This window comes from Mustelus asterias, chromosome 6 (genome assembly GCF_964213995.1).
Source record: "Mustelus asterias chromosome 6, sMusAst1.hap1.1, whole genome shotgun sequence".
Lineage (NCBI taxonomy): Eukaryota > Metazoa > Chordata > Chondrichthyes > Carcharhiniformes > Triakidae > Mustelus > Mustelus asterias.
In genome coordinates, this window is record NC_135806.1 from 70,273,018 (window position 1) to 70,289,834 (window position 16,817).

General features: G+C 43.9%; 1 protein-coding gene across 3 annotated transcripts in view; it reads right to left on the reverse strand.

Moving 5' to 3' along the window:
• The window catches only part of vps13a (vacuolar protein sorting 13 homolog A), a 434,277-nt gene that overhangs the window by 352,858 nt on the left and 64,602 nt on the right, over positions 1–16,817 (reverse strand). For all 3 annotated transcript variants that reach the window (XM_078214517.1, XM_078214516.1, XM_078214518.1), the window contains exons 4-6: positions 14,913–15,008; positions 11,368–11,469; positions 8,798–8,907 (exon numbers count right to left, since the gene is read on the reverse strand). In XM_078214517.1, the coding sequence (XP_078070643.1) occupies positions 8,798–8,907; positions 11,368–11,469; positions 14,913–15,008 (308 nt within the window). The remainder of the gene's footprint in view (positions 1–8,797; positions 8,908–11,367; positions 11,470–14,912; positions 15,009–16,817) is intronic.

A 16,817-nucleotide genomic window follows, 5' to 3' on the forward strand; every position in this document is an offset into this window, starting at 1 on the left:
TCAACCCTTCAGGTCCCAGCGCCCCAGGGACACTCGCCAAGGGCATCACAGGCAAGGGAGGGTGGAACACAGCTGACCACTTCCACCTCTTTAGGTGTCTAGGTGTCCAGTGGGGGACACCTAGACGTAGCAGTAGCCCATGCAAGATTAAGTTGTTGTGGGGTCACCAAGAGAGCATAGGGGAAGGCATGCATTAGTTAGGGTTTGGTTAATTGTCACTTAGGAAATCACGTAAAATTGCATTGCACCCCACAACTGTGACTGATCTGTCTGTAATCCGCCTCCACAGGGATGACCGCACCCCGACCAAATGCATAGCGGCGCAGAGCAAGGCTGCACAAGGCAAGCCCTTCGGCCCACTGAGCCTGTCAATCCAATTCCCCAGCACCTGTGCTAGACCCCTGACTGCCGTGGTACTCCAAATGCTAATCCAAAACAGCCGCAGCAGTGAGGGCCCTGAAGGCCCATTGTGTCACGCCTGGGCACCAGTGTGTAGTCCGAAAATAGATAGGAATCAGACTTGTATGGCACCAGGGCTGCATAGTAAATCATCATCACCCTCCTGCCTGGGCCAGTAACTGGTTAACAAGGCTAATCCAGGCGTGATGGGAGTGTGAACAAGTGTGGGAGTTTAGTGGTGTTGCAGCTGCGGTACACCACACCCTCGCTCTGAACCTTGTGGCGATGAAGGCCTCCTGGACCCCTGCCGCCGCATTGCCCCCTTCACCTGGCTCCTGTATGGCCTCGTTCTCCATATCCTCCTGTGCCTCCTCATCCTGCCCCCCTCCTCCCCAGGGCGTCCACCCAGTCCTCCTCCTCCAGAATGTCTCCCCACTGCTAGGTTGAGGAATGCACAGCAGACCACGATGATGTGGTAGACTCTCAGTGGGCTGTACTAGAGGGCTCTAGCAGAGCGGTCCAGGCAATGAACCTCATCTTTATGATCCTGATGCACTGCTGAACAACAGACCAGGTGGAAGCATGGGCCTCATTGTATCGGGTCTTGCCTCATTTGAGGCACGGGCGTGATCAACCAAGACCTTAATGGGTATTCCTGGCAGCCTGGGCTGGTCCTTGAAGAGGCCGGGGATGTCCACACTCCGCAGTATCTGGCTGCCATGGATGGTCTTTTGGGTGCGGTGCATATACCTTCATGATATTCAGGTGGCGGCCACAAACCACCTGAATTTTCAGGGCGTGGAACCTGACTCCCTGACAGTATGGGATACGCAGGGCAACGTGCATGCCGTCGATGGCCCCTGCATGTGGGGCATGCTGGCGAAGCCTGCTGCCTGGGCTTACTGCTGCTGGACTTGGCCCACGTTGAAGTTTATATAGTCAGTCCCCTTGGCAAACAGGGCATCCGTTATCTCACATATGCACTTGTGAACTGAGGATTGTGCGATGCCACAGAGGTCTCGCAGGAGGCCTGGAGCGACCCAGTGGCATAAAGGTTGAGGTTCCCAGTAACCGTCATTGCCACTGGCAGTGGGTGACCTCCTGTCCCTCAAGATGTGAGATGCGCGAGCAGATGGCACAGATGCCACACTGTTTCCTTGCCAAGATGGAGCTTGCGGCAGCACATGGTCTCTCACAGCACCCCCCACCCCCCCCTTCCTAAACACCTTGTACCCAGGAATATTTAACACCCAGTCCTGCCCTTCTTTAAGCCAGGTCCGGCAACATCGCTGGAGAGAAATGGTAATATTTCAAGTCAAAACCTTCCATGCCCCATCTCTGTCTTCATCCGAATAGTCAAAATCCGAATTTTGCTCAAGAGATGCTGCCTGAGGCAGGTATTTCCAGCATTTTCCATTTTACTATAGCAGGACAGAAGCTACTTTTCTGGTTTGATATGGTGGACTGAGGTATGGTTTCTGTACCATGAAGTGCTCTCCTCTATGAACTGTGTGACCAATATAGGACTATTCTCAGAATCCAACCAACTGGACAGCCTCATCGAGACCAAGATCATCTTTAGCTTGGAAGAGACAGCTCCATCTCTCCCACCCTCACTGCTCCTCCAACCAGAACTCTGGCCATTCCCAGAGACTTTCAGCTTGTCCTTTCCCACTGCTAGGCTGCCAATTGTGGTGACTGAAGCAAGGACTTCACCATCATGTTCTATGTAGAGGACCACTAGGTAATTGTTCTTGGAGGAAAATAAATAGGCAACACGAAGATGGCATGCTGTCTGCAATACATTAAAAGGATGTGGGTTAACTGCACATCACAACCTCCTTTTCCGCTTTCAGGGGCTACATCCTTTAAGCGTCACACAAATGCCAGCCAATGACCATCATCAATAAGAGACGCTCTAACCACCACCCCTTGATATTCAATGGTGTTATCATCGCTGAATCCCCCACTGCCAACATCCTTGGAGTTACCATTGACCAGAAACTCAACTGGACTCATCACATAAAAACAGTAGCTACAAGGGCAGATCAGAGGCTTGGAATACTGCCGTGAGTAACTCACCTCCTGACTCCCCTGTCCACCATCTACAAGGCATAAGTCAGGAATGTGATGGAATACTCCCCCTTGCCTGGATGGGTGCAGCTCCAACAACACTCAAGAAGCCTGACACCATCCAGGTCAAAGCAGCCCGCTTGATTGGCACCACGTCCACAAACATTCACTCCCACCACCTCCGATGTTCAGTAGCAGTAGTGTGTACCATCTAGAAGATGCACAGTAGCAAATCACCAAAGGTCATGACCACTTCCATCTAGAAGGACAAGGGCAGCAGATTCACGGGAACACCACCACCTGCAAGTTTCCCTCCAAGTCACTCACCATCATGACTTGGAAATACATTGCGGTTCCTTCGTAGTCACTGGTTCAAAATCCTGGAATTCCCTTGCTAAAGGCATTGTAGGTCAACCCACAATGCCTGTCTTCTTGAAACACTGGACTCCAGTGTTTCAAGAAGACAGCTCACCACCACCTTCTCAAGAGCAACTAGGGATGGGCAATAAATGCTGCAAAAGCCACACAAGCTTTCGGAGCCTTAAGCCCCTTCTTCAAGGATCTCCAAGAAGATCGCGCATATCGACACAGATATCAAGTTTCTACAAAGATGCAAGAAAGCAGAAAGAAGGGGCTTAAGGCTCCGAAAGCTTGTGTGGCTTTTGCTACCAAATAAACCCGTTGGACTTTAACCTGGTGTTGTTAAACTTCTTACTGTGTTTACCCCAGTCCAACGCTGGCATCTCCACATCAATAAATGCTGGCCAGCCAGCGATGCCCATATCCCACAAAATGAATTTTAAAAAGTGGTATGGCAACAGATACAAATTTTGTTGTGCCTTACAACTAATGCTAACTAGTTTCTATTTCGTTTTTATTTTTTAGTTGTAAATAATTAACTTAGCAATGCACAATTTTTTTAAAATGGCTTTTATCATTTCCAGCAAGTCAGTTAATTTAACTGGTCTCATTTGCAAAAGTAAATTCCATATATCCTTTGACAAATGTTGTAGATCCTTCTCATTTCTCAGATTCCTAACGCTCTAAGACAAGGGGCCAGATTTTCCTCCCAAAGGCAGGAGTTGAAAGGGGGAAGCAATTCCATGTCACGTCCCCAGCTCCATTTCCATTTCCAGTCTGCCATGAAGTGCGATACAAGAACATAAGAACTAGGAGCAGGAGTAGGCCATCTGGTCCTTCGAGCCTGCTCCGCCATTCAACAAGATCATGGCTGATCTTTTTGTGGACTCAGCTCCACTTACCCGCTCGCTCGCCATAACCCTTAATCTCTTTATTGTTCCAAAACTTATCTATCCTTGCGTTAAAAACATTCAATGAGGTAGCCTCAATTGCTTCACTGGACAGGGAATTCCACCGATTCACAACCCTTTGGGTCAAGGAGTTCCTCCTCAACTCAGTCCTAAACCTGCTCCCCCATCTTTTGAGGCCATGCCCCCTAGTTCTAGTTTCATCTGTCAGTGGAAACAACCTCCATGCTTCTATCTTATCTATTCCCTTCATAATCTTATGTATTTCGCGAAGATCTCCCCTCATTCTTCTGAATTCCAAAGAGTATAGTCTCAGTCTACTCAGTCTCTCCTCATGAGCCAACCCCCTCAACTCTGGAATCAACCTAGTGAATCTCCTCTGTACCCCCTCCAGTGCCAGCATATCCTCTCTCAAGTAAGGAGACCAAAACTGTGCACAGCAATCCAGGTGTGGCCCACCAGCACACCTTATACAGCTGCAACATAACCTCACTGTTTTTAAACTTTAGCAATGAAGGACAAAATTCCATTTGTCTTCTTAATTATCTGCTGCACCTGCAAACCAACTCCTTGTGATTCTTGCACAAGGACACCCAGGTCCCTCTGCAAGGCAGCGTGCTGCAATTTTTTAGCATTTAAATAATAGTCCATTTTGCTGTTATTCCTACCAACATGGATGACCTTACATTGACCAACATTGTACTCCATCTGCCAGACCTTGCCCACTCACTTAGACTATCTCTATCCCTTTGTAGATTTTCAGCGTCCTCTGCACACTTTGCTCTGCCACTCATCTTAGTGTCATCTGCGAATTTTGACACACTACACTTGGTCCCCAACTCCAAATCATCGATGTAAATCGTAAACAATTGCAGTCACAACACTGACCCCTGAGGCACACCACTAGTCACTGACTGCCAACCAGAAAACCATCCATTTACCCCCATTCTTTGCTTTCAGTTAGTTAACCAATCCTCTATCCATGCTAATACATTACCCGTAACACCATGCACCTTTATCTTATGCAGCAGCCTTTGGTGCAGCACCTTGTCAAATGCCTTCTGGAAATCCAGATACACCACATCCACAGGTTCCCCATTGCTCACTGCGCACATAATGTTCTCAAAGAATTCACCAAATTGATCAAACATGACCTGCCCTTCATGAACCCATGCATGCTGTGTCTTCCCAATGGGACAATTGAGATCCAGATGTCTTGCTATTTCTTCCTTGATGATAGATTTAAGGATTTTCCCTACTACAGAAGTTAAGTTAACCAGCCTATAGTTACCCGCCTTTTGTCTACCTCCTTTTTTTAAAAACAGTGGCGTCACGTTTGCTGTTTTCCAATCTGCGGGAACGACCCCAGAGTCCAACGAATTTTGGTAAATTGCACTAGTGCATTTGCTATTTCCCCTGCCATCTCTTTTAGTACCCTGGGATGCATTCCATCAGTGCCAGGAGACATGTCTACCTTTAGCCCCCATTAGATTGCCCTACACTACCTCTTTCGTGATAATGATAGTTTCTAGGTCCTCATCTGCCATAGCCTCCTTGTCATCAATTTTTCTCATGTTATTTGTGTCTTCCAATGTGAAGACCGACACAAGATACCTGTTCAATGCCTCAGCCATTTCCTCATTTCCAGTTATGACATCCCCCTTCACATCCTCTAAAGAACCATTGTTTACTTTAGCCACTCTTTTTATTTTATATATTTGTAGAAACTTTTGCTATCTGTTTTTATATTCTGAGCTAGTTTACGCTCATAATCCATCTTACTTTTCTTGATAGCTTTTTTCGTGAGGTCAGGTTCTTAATAACTCTGGAGACAGGTCTGCCGCCCAATTAGTGTCGTAATGGAGGCAAACAAGGGAAGCTGATCATATTCTCACCTGAATCTACAGCGATTACGGTGACTATCATCTGTACATAGTTGTTTAGAAGAGCAATCAGAGAATTGAGAATCAGTATAGCATAGTGAAAGGTTGGTAATTAAAATTTCATTACTGCTCAGCAGTTCTCTTGTCCAACTTCCATTTTCTTTGTACATCAAAGAAAACAGTTTTGGCACTGTCAGTCTGCAACCAGTCAGCTTCAAGAAACACCTGAAGACTGCCTGCCCCTATGAAAATCTTGCAAAGTCAGAAGCCAAGCACCCCAATTACCTCACCAGAACCAATTAATAAGAGTCAAGTTGCCAGGATAAAATGAAAATTAAAGAATTGGATAAAAGGATAAGGATTCAGCTGCTCTGAAGGTTTTTGATATGCAGATTAATCTAGTAACAGGGTGAGCAGGTAAGAACATAAGAACTAGGAGCAGGAGTAGGCCATCTGGCCCCTCGAGCCTGCTCTGTCATTCAATAAGATCATGGCTGATTTTTTTGTGGACTCAGCTCCACTTACCCGCCCACTCACCATAACCCTTAATTCCTTTACTGTTCAAAAATGTATCTATCTTTGTCTTAAAAACATTCAATGAGGTAGCCTCAACTGCTTCACTGGGCAGGGAATTCCACAGATTCACAACCCTTTGTGTGACGAAGTTCCTCCTCAACTCAGTCCTCAGTGCTTGCTACTCTAAACCAGGTGATGTTATTGCTGGATTTGGCAAATAATGTTAAAATCTATGGGATGTTGTTTTGGGGAGGTATATCTCAGATTAGGAAAGCAGAGAAATTTGGAACAGGGTTAATTTAAATATATATTGTGTGTAGGTGTATTTTCTGTTCTGTATTGCTGCCTTTTGGTTGTCTATTTCATAGGTTAAATAAGCATTTTTTATTTGATTGATTGCCACAAGACTGAACCTTCCTCACTGAGTTTCATCTCTTTCCTCACATTAAAATGCAAAATAAATAGTTAAGAACTGGTGTTTCAGGTTCCCCTTCTGGGACTTGCAATACTCTCATATTTAGCTTCAGAGGAGTTCTTAGCAAGATGGCTGACTTCACATCCTCATCCCTAGGTCTTGCAACTCTACCCCCTCCTCCTATTTCTGCCAGCCTCTTGTTTTTTTTTACAATTCCATTTGCCTTCCCCAAACTATTCCACTTTCTATACATTATTTATATGCACTTTATATTTCTTGGCTTCGATTCCATGTGGTTCAGTGAGGATTATTCAATCTGATTGATCAAATAGCCACACCGTTTCCTGCGTTGCTCACAGAGACCACAGATGCATTGTGCAGGGTATCAAGCTGTATCAGAGCAAGTCTTCGATCAAAACCCTGAGCCTGTGGTTAGCTGACAACAAGTTGAATAAAGAGATGTTTATTCATCTTCGCTGGTCACAAAATCTGGTACCATATGATTACATGTAGAAAATCCAACTTTCTGAATTTTTAAATTAATTTTCTTATCCAAATAAAAGATGTGCTCAGATGACTTGCCCTAAAATTGAAAATTGATTAGTTAATTAATGTAATTAATTAATTAGAGCCCCTACTCAATAACAAGCAAGTACCAGCAATTGTGCAAAAGCTTATTAATACAGCAATTCTTTAGTTCATGTTGCCAGAAAACCTTTGAGAACTTTCAGTCAAAGGTGAGGAATTTAGGGCGGAATTTTCTCTCCCTGCCCCCAGAGTGGCAATTCCAACAGGAAAAGACCACTGCTAGCTTTTTCTGCCGAATTTGTAAACACCAGAGAGGAAAATATTCCTAAGGTGGGTCCCATGACATCATTAAGTTTATTAATTAGTGTCACAAATAGGCCTATGTTAACAGTGCAATGAAGTTACTGTGAAAATCCCCAAGTCACCACACCCCGGCACCTGTTCGCATACATTGAGGGAGAATTTAGCACGGCCAAAGCACCTAACCAGCACGTCTTTTGGACTGTGGGAGGAAACCAGAGCACCTGGAGGAAACCCACACAGACACGGGGAGAACATGCCAGCGTGCTGCACCACATGCTGGTGGGGTGAGCTCATTCAAGAACACTCTACCCTCCCCCATCCAGGGATATCCTCCCCTGTTCCCAACCAAACCCCACCACACCCTGAACTTCCGAAATGGAATACACTTCCCCCTCCCCCCATGTCAGGGTACAGCTGGGGCATGCCCCTTTCACCAAGTCCCCATTTCACCCACGTATTGTAAACTCTGTCAATGTCCCATCACATCAGCTGGGAGGAGTATCTCTGCATAGCGAGAGGGGCGGGGCGAATGATGCAGTGGGAAAGCCCGCTAATACATTTAAATGTACGGTAATGTGGTTCCCAGTCTTCCATGCTGGAAACTCCATTATGTGATTGGCGGGGGATGGGGACCTTCTCAATAGGAAATCCTGTCAGCAGAAATGGGGCTTTGGAATTCCCATCAGATTCTCTGCCCTTCTGGCTTTTCCGCCTGTCAAAAATGGGGGTGGAAAATCCAGCCCCTCCCTCCAACTTGTGTGAAAAAGTAGAAAGCAAATTATACATTACTCCTGTGTCTGAGTTCGCTTTTCCTATTTAAGATGTACTCACTCATTTAAGGATTCTCATGCTTCCTCCACAATGGCCCATAACATCTTCGGATTGGCAATCACCAGCGGATTGCCACTCCGTAGGAACCTTCACTGGAATTTCAAAGTCCCTGCCTTGTCCAACCTTTCTCATTCTCGCCGGGTAAGACAGGAACTGTGAAGCGTGCCCCAGACTGCAGCAGCGTGGTGGGAGTGCTGGGAAGGAGGACACTAAATAAAATAACGCATCTTAGGCTAAGAATTGAGTGTGCAGTCATTGAAATCAGTTGTATAGGTTTGTTCCTGAAAGGCCAACAGATGCAAGTTCTGCTCCAGAGAACCTGATGAAAGTGAAGCAGACTGTCTTTTACAGTGAGGAGATAATGCAAATTCGAGGACCCTCATAATTGTTCACTATAGTAATTTAATTATAATATTGTGCCATCTCACACATCCCAAAAAGACTTTGCAATTCTAACACTATAATAAATTAACTAAGTGTCTCAGAAAAAAAGGTACATGTTTTTAAAAGCAAAACTAAAAAAAACCTCATCTTCAAAGCACAGATCAAAAATAAACATAAAAATAAACTAAATTACTCACATCATCTTCGTAACGGATATGGATGTTGGTAATTTTGACCTGCAAATTCTTAATAACCTGAGTAATTAATTTTTCAACGAAAGTGTCTTGCTGTTCTTCTTTAGGATTTTCTGTGAAAATGAAATGCAATTTTAATCGCAGTTGTAATCACATGACTGCATTTCACGCATTTTCCTCCAAGTATGCATTTTTTGCAAATGTTCTGGCAGGAAGGAACTTCTTCAATCGCCATCATAAAATTGTGAAAACGTCTAATGGCTTCCAATATCATCGAATCATAGAATGTGGCACCAAAGTTTACAGGAGTGATTCTGACTCCGCATGCTCAGGTGCAGAGTGCACTGAGGCTGCACAGGGTCAAAGAATTAAGGAAAAGTGGCCTAGTACATTTAGTGTTGATGAGAACCCCCTATTGGATTCTCCCCACCTGGACATATTCATTTCAATATGCTTAGTCAGTTTCAAGTCAGATTCTCTGACCCTTGGGCACAGCGGGAATCCAGGGTGAATCACTACTGGCCGGCAATCTATGTTGGGGGATGGGACAGGACAAAAATGCCATCACAGGGGGAAGAGGGTGGTGTCCCTATGTCAGTGGAGTCTCCACTTTCACTTTGTGCTGTTTTGAAAGGTGCCCCTATCTCATCGATCTCTGTGAAGCTGGGCTTGCTGGCAAGTTAAGGCAACGTTCCTCTCCGAACTGGTGCAAAACTCACCCCATCCCAAAAAATAACTAAATGCAGGAAGATTACGATCAGATTTGCACAACCAGTTTCCTTGCCCAGAATGAGAGTCATGTTTTTGGGAAAATTCCACCCTACATGTCCAAGTGCATACTGAGAAAATTACCTACCCATATCTTATGATGATGAATTCAAAGGTTAACAGAGCTTCAATGTTTTAGCCAGTTTGCAACTAAAATACCTCAGAATTGTAAATTTGTTAAAATACTATAAAATTGTAGAAATAACATAAAAAGATGTACAGCACCATAATATGCTCTTCGTTTTTTACGTTTGTAATTTTTTCTCAAAATATGAGTCTTCTTTTCTGATGATTTACATTTCAGAACGAGATAGTAAGTTATATTCTCACATATAAAGGCTACTTTCATAAGATTTGGTTCAAAAACTATTAAAGCATTGCAGCATCACTTTTAAAAACATTTAGAAATCTTCTGTGGTTTCCCACGGGTAAATGGTACTGATGTGCTGTGGTACTGATCTTCCAGAAGCAGAAATGCTATGGATGGAATCCCTGGTATGTGGCGAGTTAACTGATTTGCTGCAGGCAGCAATTGGGGATGAATTTTCTGACGATTGCGGTTTCCTCAGTAGGGAAATAATCCAATCATCAAGAAGTACATTTGTTGAGTGAGGGCGGACAGTATTTTATGCTCTTTCTGTGGCGAGTTGGAAAGTGGAAACGGCATGCAATTGGGTGGAATGGTGAAGGGCGTGGACCGCACCATCTTCTCATCTCCATTCTAATTAAAGTCATGGCAGGAAGGGTCGTGGCAAGAAGGTCCATGGATGGCCTTCATGCTTGCCATCAACTGAGACCCTTAAGTGGGCAACTATTGCCCTCATTCCACCACCCTTGGCAAATAGGCTTGATGCCACTTGGAGAGCATGACAACCAAACCTGTGTGGGTTGCCTGTGGGCTCCATGAGTTTACTCATTCCAAGGCACTCGGTACCTGATCGAGCGATCTTGAGTCACCCTGCTGCCCTTACTGGAGACCTGTGACCCCACCCTGTAATTACTTATCGCTGACTTGGGCTGCTCCAAGATCCTGGGACTCCAGTGAATGCATTTCCTGTAGCAACCACCGCTTTCTTGGTGGCGCTGCTCAGCAAAAGGTCTGCTATCCTCTGATGGTCAGCAATTCTTGGTGGGCAGTATTTCCCACCCCTTGGGTTCTGATCCTGTGGAAAGCCACCTGATGCCCTGTTAATTACCTAGCTGGCTCACAATTCTGCAGGCGTTCCCCACAGGAAGCAACTCGCCAGCTCAGATTCTGGCAGTGACAATCCCTATCAGTTCCGTTAAACACTCCCCAGGATTTTAAGTTGTTTTACTCAAATGGAAAAGAAAATTAATCTGCAATCCAAAAGTGACACATTGTTCAAAGTACCGAATGGAAAAAACAGCTAATCTAATTAATAATAAAACAAGCGAATGTGAATGCTGGAAACTGAAACAAAAAAAGACAAAATACACAGCAGGTTAAACAAATCTACGGAGTGAACAGAGAGTAGACATTTTAAATTCAACCAGGTCTTCAAAACTGAGTCACTATTTCATGCATGATGCCTCAAATGTTTGCCTTTTCCTCTATTACTCTACCTAGCAAACATTCAATACATTTGTATGTGGAGTTGAATATGAGCAAGAATTATACAAGTGAGGGCATATATGGGATTCACACTGGTTTATTTACCAACTGGACATCTTCTCTACAGTATTCTTTATTTCTCTGCTTTTTTTTGTACAATGTTGACATTTGCTGATAAGAACATAAATATTACACATTGATGATTGAGAAGGTAAACATCAGTTCACCATACCTTTGTCAGCAACCTTTTGCTTAGCATCTTCAATTCTTTGCAATTCTCTCTGCTTCAATTCTTGAAGCTGCAATTCCTCTTTTTCTGCATCATATTTGATACCTAAAACACACATTTAAACGGAACTTACAAATACAAGAGTTAGCTGTCATAACAACTTACATAATATGCCACATGCAGTTTACATTGTTCATTTGGCCAATAAAATGTACATTTTTATTATTCAAAAACCGCACACATGTATGCTAACTTGTGATTAAAAGTTCACTTGTACTTCACTTAAAATGTTCATGCTTTAACAATGAACCAAATTGACTCTTGCAAGAGTGATATACTCTAAGTAATTCCTTCTGCGGATTTTCAATTTATTAAATCAAAATAATCTAACAAGAATCATTTTACCATCTGACTGTCAAATAGTTTATATCAGCTCACGATTCTACTGTTCTATTTAGAGAAAATAATTAATTCTATCTAGCATCTTATTTCATCACATGAAAACAGCTCAATACCCAAAGAATGAATTGCTTAGCAACTTTTGCACAGGGAGAAACTACAATAATTTTCACCAGTTTACATTACAAACACAACACAACTGTTTGTGCAGATCACACAAACGTACATTGCTGAATTAACAATGGAATAGGAATCTTTCTCGGTATCTGTATAGTTGTGGCATACAATGGGAAATAGTTTGACTCTAGTGATGAATCTCATTGCTCTTGCTTCATGTTTTACTGTCGCAGACTACAACTGAACATAGTATGTTTACTTTTATTTATTTGTCACAAGTAGGCTTACGTTAGCACTGCTATGAAGTTACTGTGAAAATCCCCTAGTCGCCACACTCCGGCACCTGTTTGGGTACACGGAGGGAGAATTTAGCATGGCTAATGCACCTAACCAGCGCGTCTTTCGGACTGTGGGAGGAAACCGGAGCACCCAGAGGAAACTCATGCAGACATAGGGAGAATGTGCAGACTCCGCACAGACAGTGGGCGGCACGGCAGCACAGTGGTTAGCACTGCTGCTTCACAGCTCCAGGGTCCCGGGTTCGATTCCCGGCTCGGGTCACTGTCCGTGTGGAGTTCTCCTCGTGTCTGCGTGGGTTTCCTCCGGGTGCTCCGGTTTCCTCCCACAGTCCAAAGATGTGCGGGTTAGGTTGATTGGCCAGGTTAAAAATTGCCCCTTAGAGTCCTGGGATGCGTAGGTTAGAGGGATTAGCGGGTAAATTAGCAGGTAAAAAAAAAGGGATTAGCGGGTAGGGCCTGGGTGGGATTGTGGTCAGTGCAGACTCGATGGGCCGAATGGCCTCCTGCTGCACTGTAAGGTTTCTATGATTCTATGACCCAAGCTGGGAATCGACCTGGATCCCTGGCTGTGAGGCAGCAGTGCTAACCACTGTTAGTGGCTAACCACAGCAGTGCTAACCACATGCTGCCTGTGGATGTGTTCTGACTAGACACACTACAATTGCAACAATCATGCTGAAACCAATGCTCCAGTGCAATGATGTGGATAGCAGGTCGACAGGTGACCGATGAACTAAGACACTTTGAAATGAGTGCTGGCAAGCCTGTGAAGGTGGGGGTGTGGCGAGCCTGTGAATGGGGGCCTGTGGATGGTTTCACCAACGTAAGAGACTGTTGAACCAAAATGTCTGCTTTGTTTTTAATTTCACACAGTTCCAATGCAACCTACAGTAGATAAAACAATTCTGAAGGAATATTTCTGTTCCTTACTCAAGTACACTATTGAAAGAAAAATAAGCAATTGGTGCAAATGGTTGCAAACTCTAGTACAGTTTCTAATCAATGAGCTTGAAATTTATCAGCAATTTTATCCTTGAGCTTGTTGAAGTCAATGGTGTTGGAGGGCACTGCAAGGTTCCCATTCGATTTTGGCAAAATACTGTGGATGCTGGAATCTAAAACAAAAACAGAAAATTCTGGAAAATCTTAGCAAGTCATCCAGTCTCGAAACGTTGGCTCCATTCTCTCTCTACAGATGCTGCCAGACCTGCTGAGATTTTCCAGCATTTTCTGTTTCTCTTTGAGGTAATTGAAACATCTTGAAAAGAAAAAACAGCTTTCATTCTCCCTCCCCCTGCAGAACAGTTTAAAAAAAAACTTCTGAATGAATTCACAGCAAAAATGGTTCACCTGCCATCCTTTTGATAAACAGAACAAAACTGAAAACAGAATCGTGAGTGAATATTTCAACGTTTTCACAATAAACGCCAATCTGTGAAACTAAAACAAATGCTATAAGAAACAGCAGAGGTACTGCTTACAAGAAAGACATTGATGTTTGGATTTAGAAGAATAGGCCTTGGATTAGCCTTTGTCCTTCATTCATTCATTCATTTAATATGAGCATTGCTAACCAGGCCAACATTTGTTGTCCAGCCCTACTTGCCCTGGGGAAAGTGGTTGGGCATCAGGAGATTTCTTTGCAAAAAGAGGACACCTTGCCTTAATTCAACACCACTCAAGAGCTTGAAAAAAAAATCTGAAAATCAGTGGGAAAGCCAAATCCAAAATTCCAGGAGTTGTTTTACTAATCCATCGCCCTTGGAGCACTTACTGATTTTTTTTTAAAAACTTCAACAACCTAACACTCTGACAAGTTGCACAAAATGGTAACCACATGCATAAAGTTAATTGACGGCTACACAGAATGCATTTGTTTTGATGCTCATCGATGCTACACAGAATAACTGGCAAACACTTAACTTGTTCACAAATTATTGCAAAATTTACCTTTTAAATTTCAATTCACCTGGAAAAAGGTACCCAATGTATAAATTTATTCTACCTCTTGACACTTTAAAATAGATTATATAGGCAAACACAGCTCTGAATAAAAGATTTCTCTTTTGGAATTCTGCGACACCAGTTATAGACTTGACTAAAGGACAACTACAAACTTGAATATTACTAAAAAAAACATGTTGCTGAAACTTTTGGTCTTGCATTCATCAGGGCAAATGCAAGAACGCCAATTTTCACAAAACGTTATACTTTAGGGAAAAAAATTGTGCCAAGTTGTTACAGTAAGAAGTCTCACAACACCAGGTTAAAGTCCAACAGGTTTATATGGTAGCAAAAGCCACTCGCTTTCAGAGTGCTCGCTGAGACTTCTTACTGTGTTTACCCCAGTCCAACACCGGCATTTCCACATCATGGCCAAGTTGTTACACAGAGAAAGCAAAAGGAACTATCGGCTGCCCATGCTCCTGAATAATTCAAAGAAGGCTCAAGGCTTGAACATATTCCTTTTGCTTGCAGAAAAAGTCCCTGTGTACGAATGTGTGTCTCTAGCATGCGTAAATAAGCCACATTAAGAGCTCTACTGATTATTTTAAATTGGTTTAGTGTAGTTATTAGCACTTTCAGGATTGTTCAGCAAGTGTTGTCAAAACACAGAATCATATCTAACAATTGATATTTTCCTTCGAGTCTTGCAAGTGCAGGCTCTTTGAAGACAGTCCAGATCCCGCTTAATACAAGCAACCAAACTACTACAAAATGCATTTTGCTTACTGGCACATGGTACAACGAGCAAATAGATTCCATCCAGTGTGGCTTCCACTGCTTGACCATAAAGATTCTTCCATGGTATCTTCAGTTCAAGTTTAGCTAAGAAAATAATAATGTTGGTTAAATATAAATTAAAATAGGCAGACAAAAATCCAAAAGTTTTGTCAGAATCATACAATACTGATTGATCCCGAGACACTCTTCCTCATATGTCCCAGATGAAGAATATTTGTAAAAAGCCCATAAACTGATGTTGCTCTTTGAAGATGTAACTAGTAGAGTTGACAAGGGGGAGCCAGTCGATGTGGTATATTTGGACTTTCAGAAAGCGTTTGACAAAGTCCCACATAAGAGATTATTGTGCAAGACTAAAGCACATGGGATTGAGATGGATAGAAAACTGGTTGGCAGAGAGGAAACAAAGAGTAAGAATTAATGGGTCCTTTTAAAATTGGCAGGCAGTAACTAGTGGGGTGCCACAGGGATCGGTGCTGGAACCCCAGCTATTCACAATATATATTAATGATTTGGATGAGGGAACAAAATGTAACACCTCAACGTTTGCAGATGGTACCAAGTTAGGTGGGAGGGTGAACTGTGATGAGATCCTTCAGCATGATCTGGACAGATTGAGTGAGTGGGCAAATCAATAGCAGATGCAGTATAATTTGGATAAATGTGAGGTTATTCACTTCGGAAGCAAAAACAAGGCGGCAGATTAATTATTACCTGATGGCTGTAAATTGGGAGAGGGGAGTGTGCAGCGGGACCCGAGTGTCCTTGTGCACCAGTCGCTGAAGGTAAGCATGCAAGTGCAGCAGGCCGTAATGAAGGCAAATGGTATGTTGGCCTTCATTGCGGGAGGTTCTGAGTACAGGAACAGGGATGTGTTGTTGCAATTACAGTAAGAAGTTTAACAACACCAGGTTAAAGTCCAACAGATTTATTTGGTAGCAAAAGCCACAAGCTTTCGGAGCCTTAAGCCCCTTCTTCAGGTGAGTGGGAATTCTGTTCACAAACAGGCATATAAAGACACAAACGCAATTTAGAATAATGGTTGGAATGCGAATACTTACAGCTAATCAAGTCTTTAAGGTACAAACAATGCGAGTGGAGAGAGCATTAAGACAGGTTAAAGAGATGTGTATTGTCTCCAGACAGGACAGCCAGTGAGACTCTGCAGGTCCAGGCAAGCTGTGGGGATTACAGATAGTGTGACATGAACCCAATATCCCGGTTGAGGCCATCCTCATGTGTGCGGAACTTGGCTATCAGTTTCTGCTCAGCGACTCTGCGCCGTCGTGGGTCGTGAAGGCCGCCTTCTTAGAATCTTAGAAACCCTACAGCGCAGAGAGAGGCCATTCGGCCCATCGAGTCTGCACCGACCACAATCCCACCCAGGCCCTATCCCCATATCCCTACATATTTACCCATTAATCCCTCTAACCTACGCATCCCAGGACACTAAGGGCAATTTTTAGCATGGCCAATCAACCTAACCCACACATCTTTGGACTGTGGGAGGAAACCGGAGCACCCGGAGGAAACCCACGCAGACACGAAGAGAATGTGCAAACTCCACACAGACAGTGACCCAAGCCGGGAATCGAACCCAGGTCCCTGGAGCTGTGAAGTAGTAGTGCTAACCACTGTGCTGCCGTGCCTCCCCGAGCCTTGGAGAACGCTTACCCGAATATCAGAGGCCGAATGCCCGTGACTGCTGAAGTGCTCCCCAACAGGAAGAGAACAATCTTGCCTGGTGATTGTCGAGCGGTGTTCACTCATCCATTGTCGCAGCGTCTGGAGGTTAGAATGAACACCGCTTGACAATCACCAGGCAAGACTGTTGTCTTCCTGTTGGGGAGCACTTCAGCGGTCACGGGCATTCGGCCTCTGATCTTCGGGTAA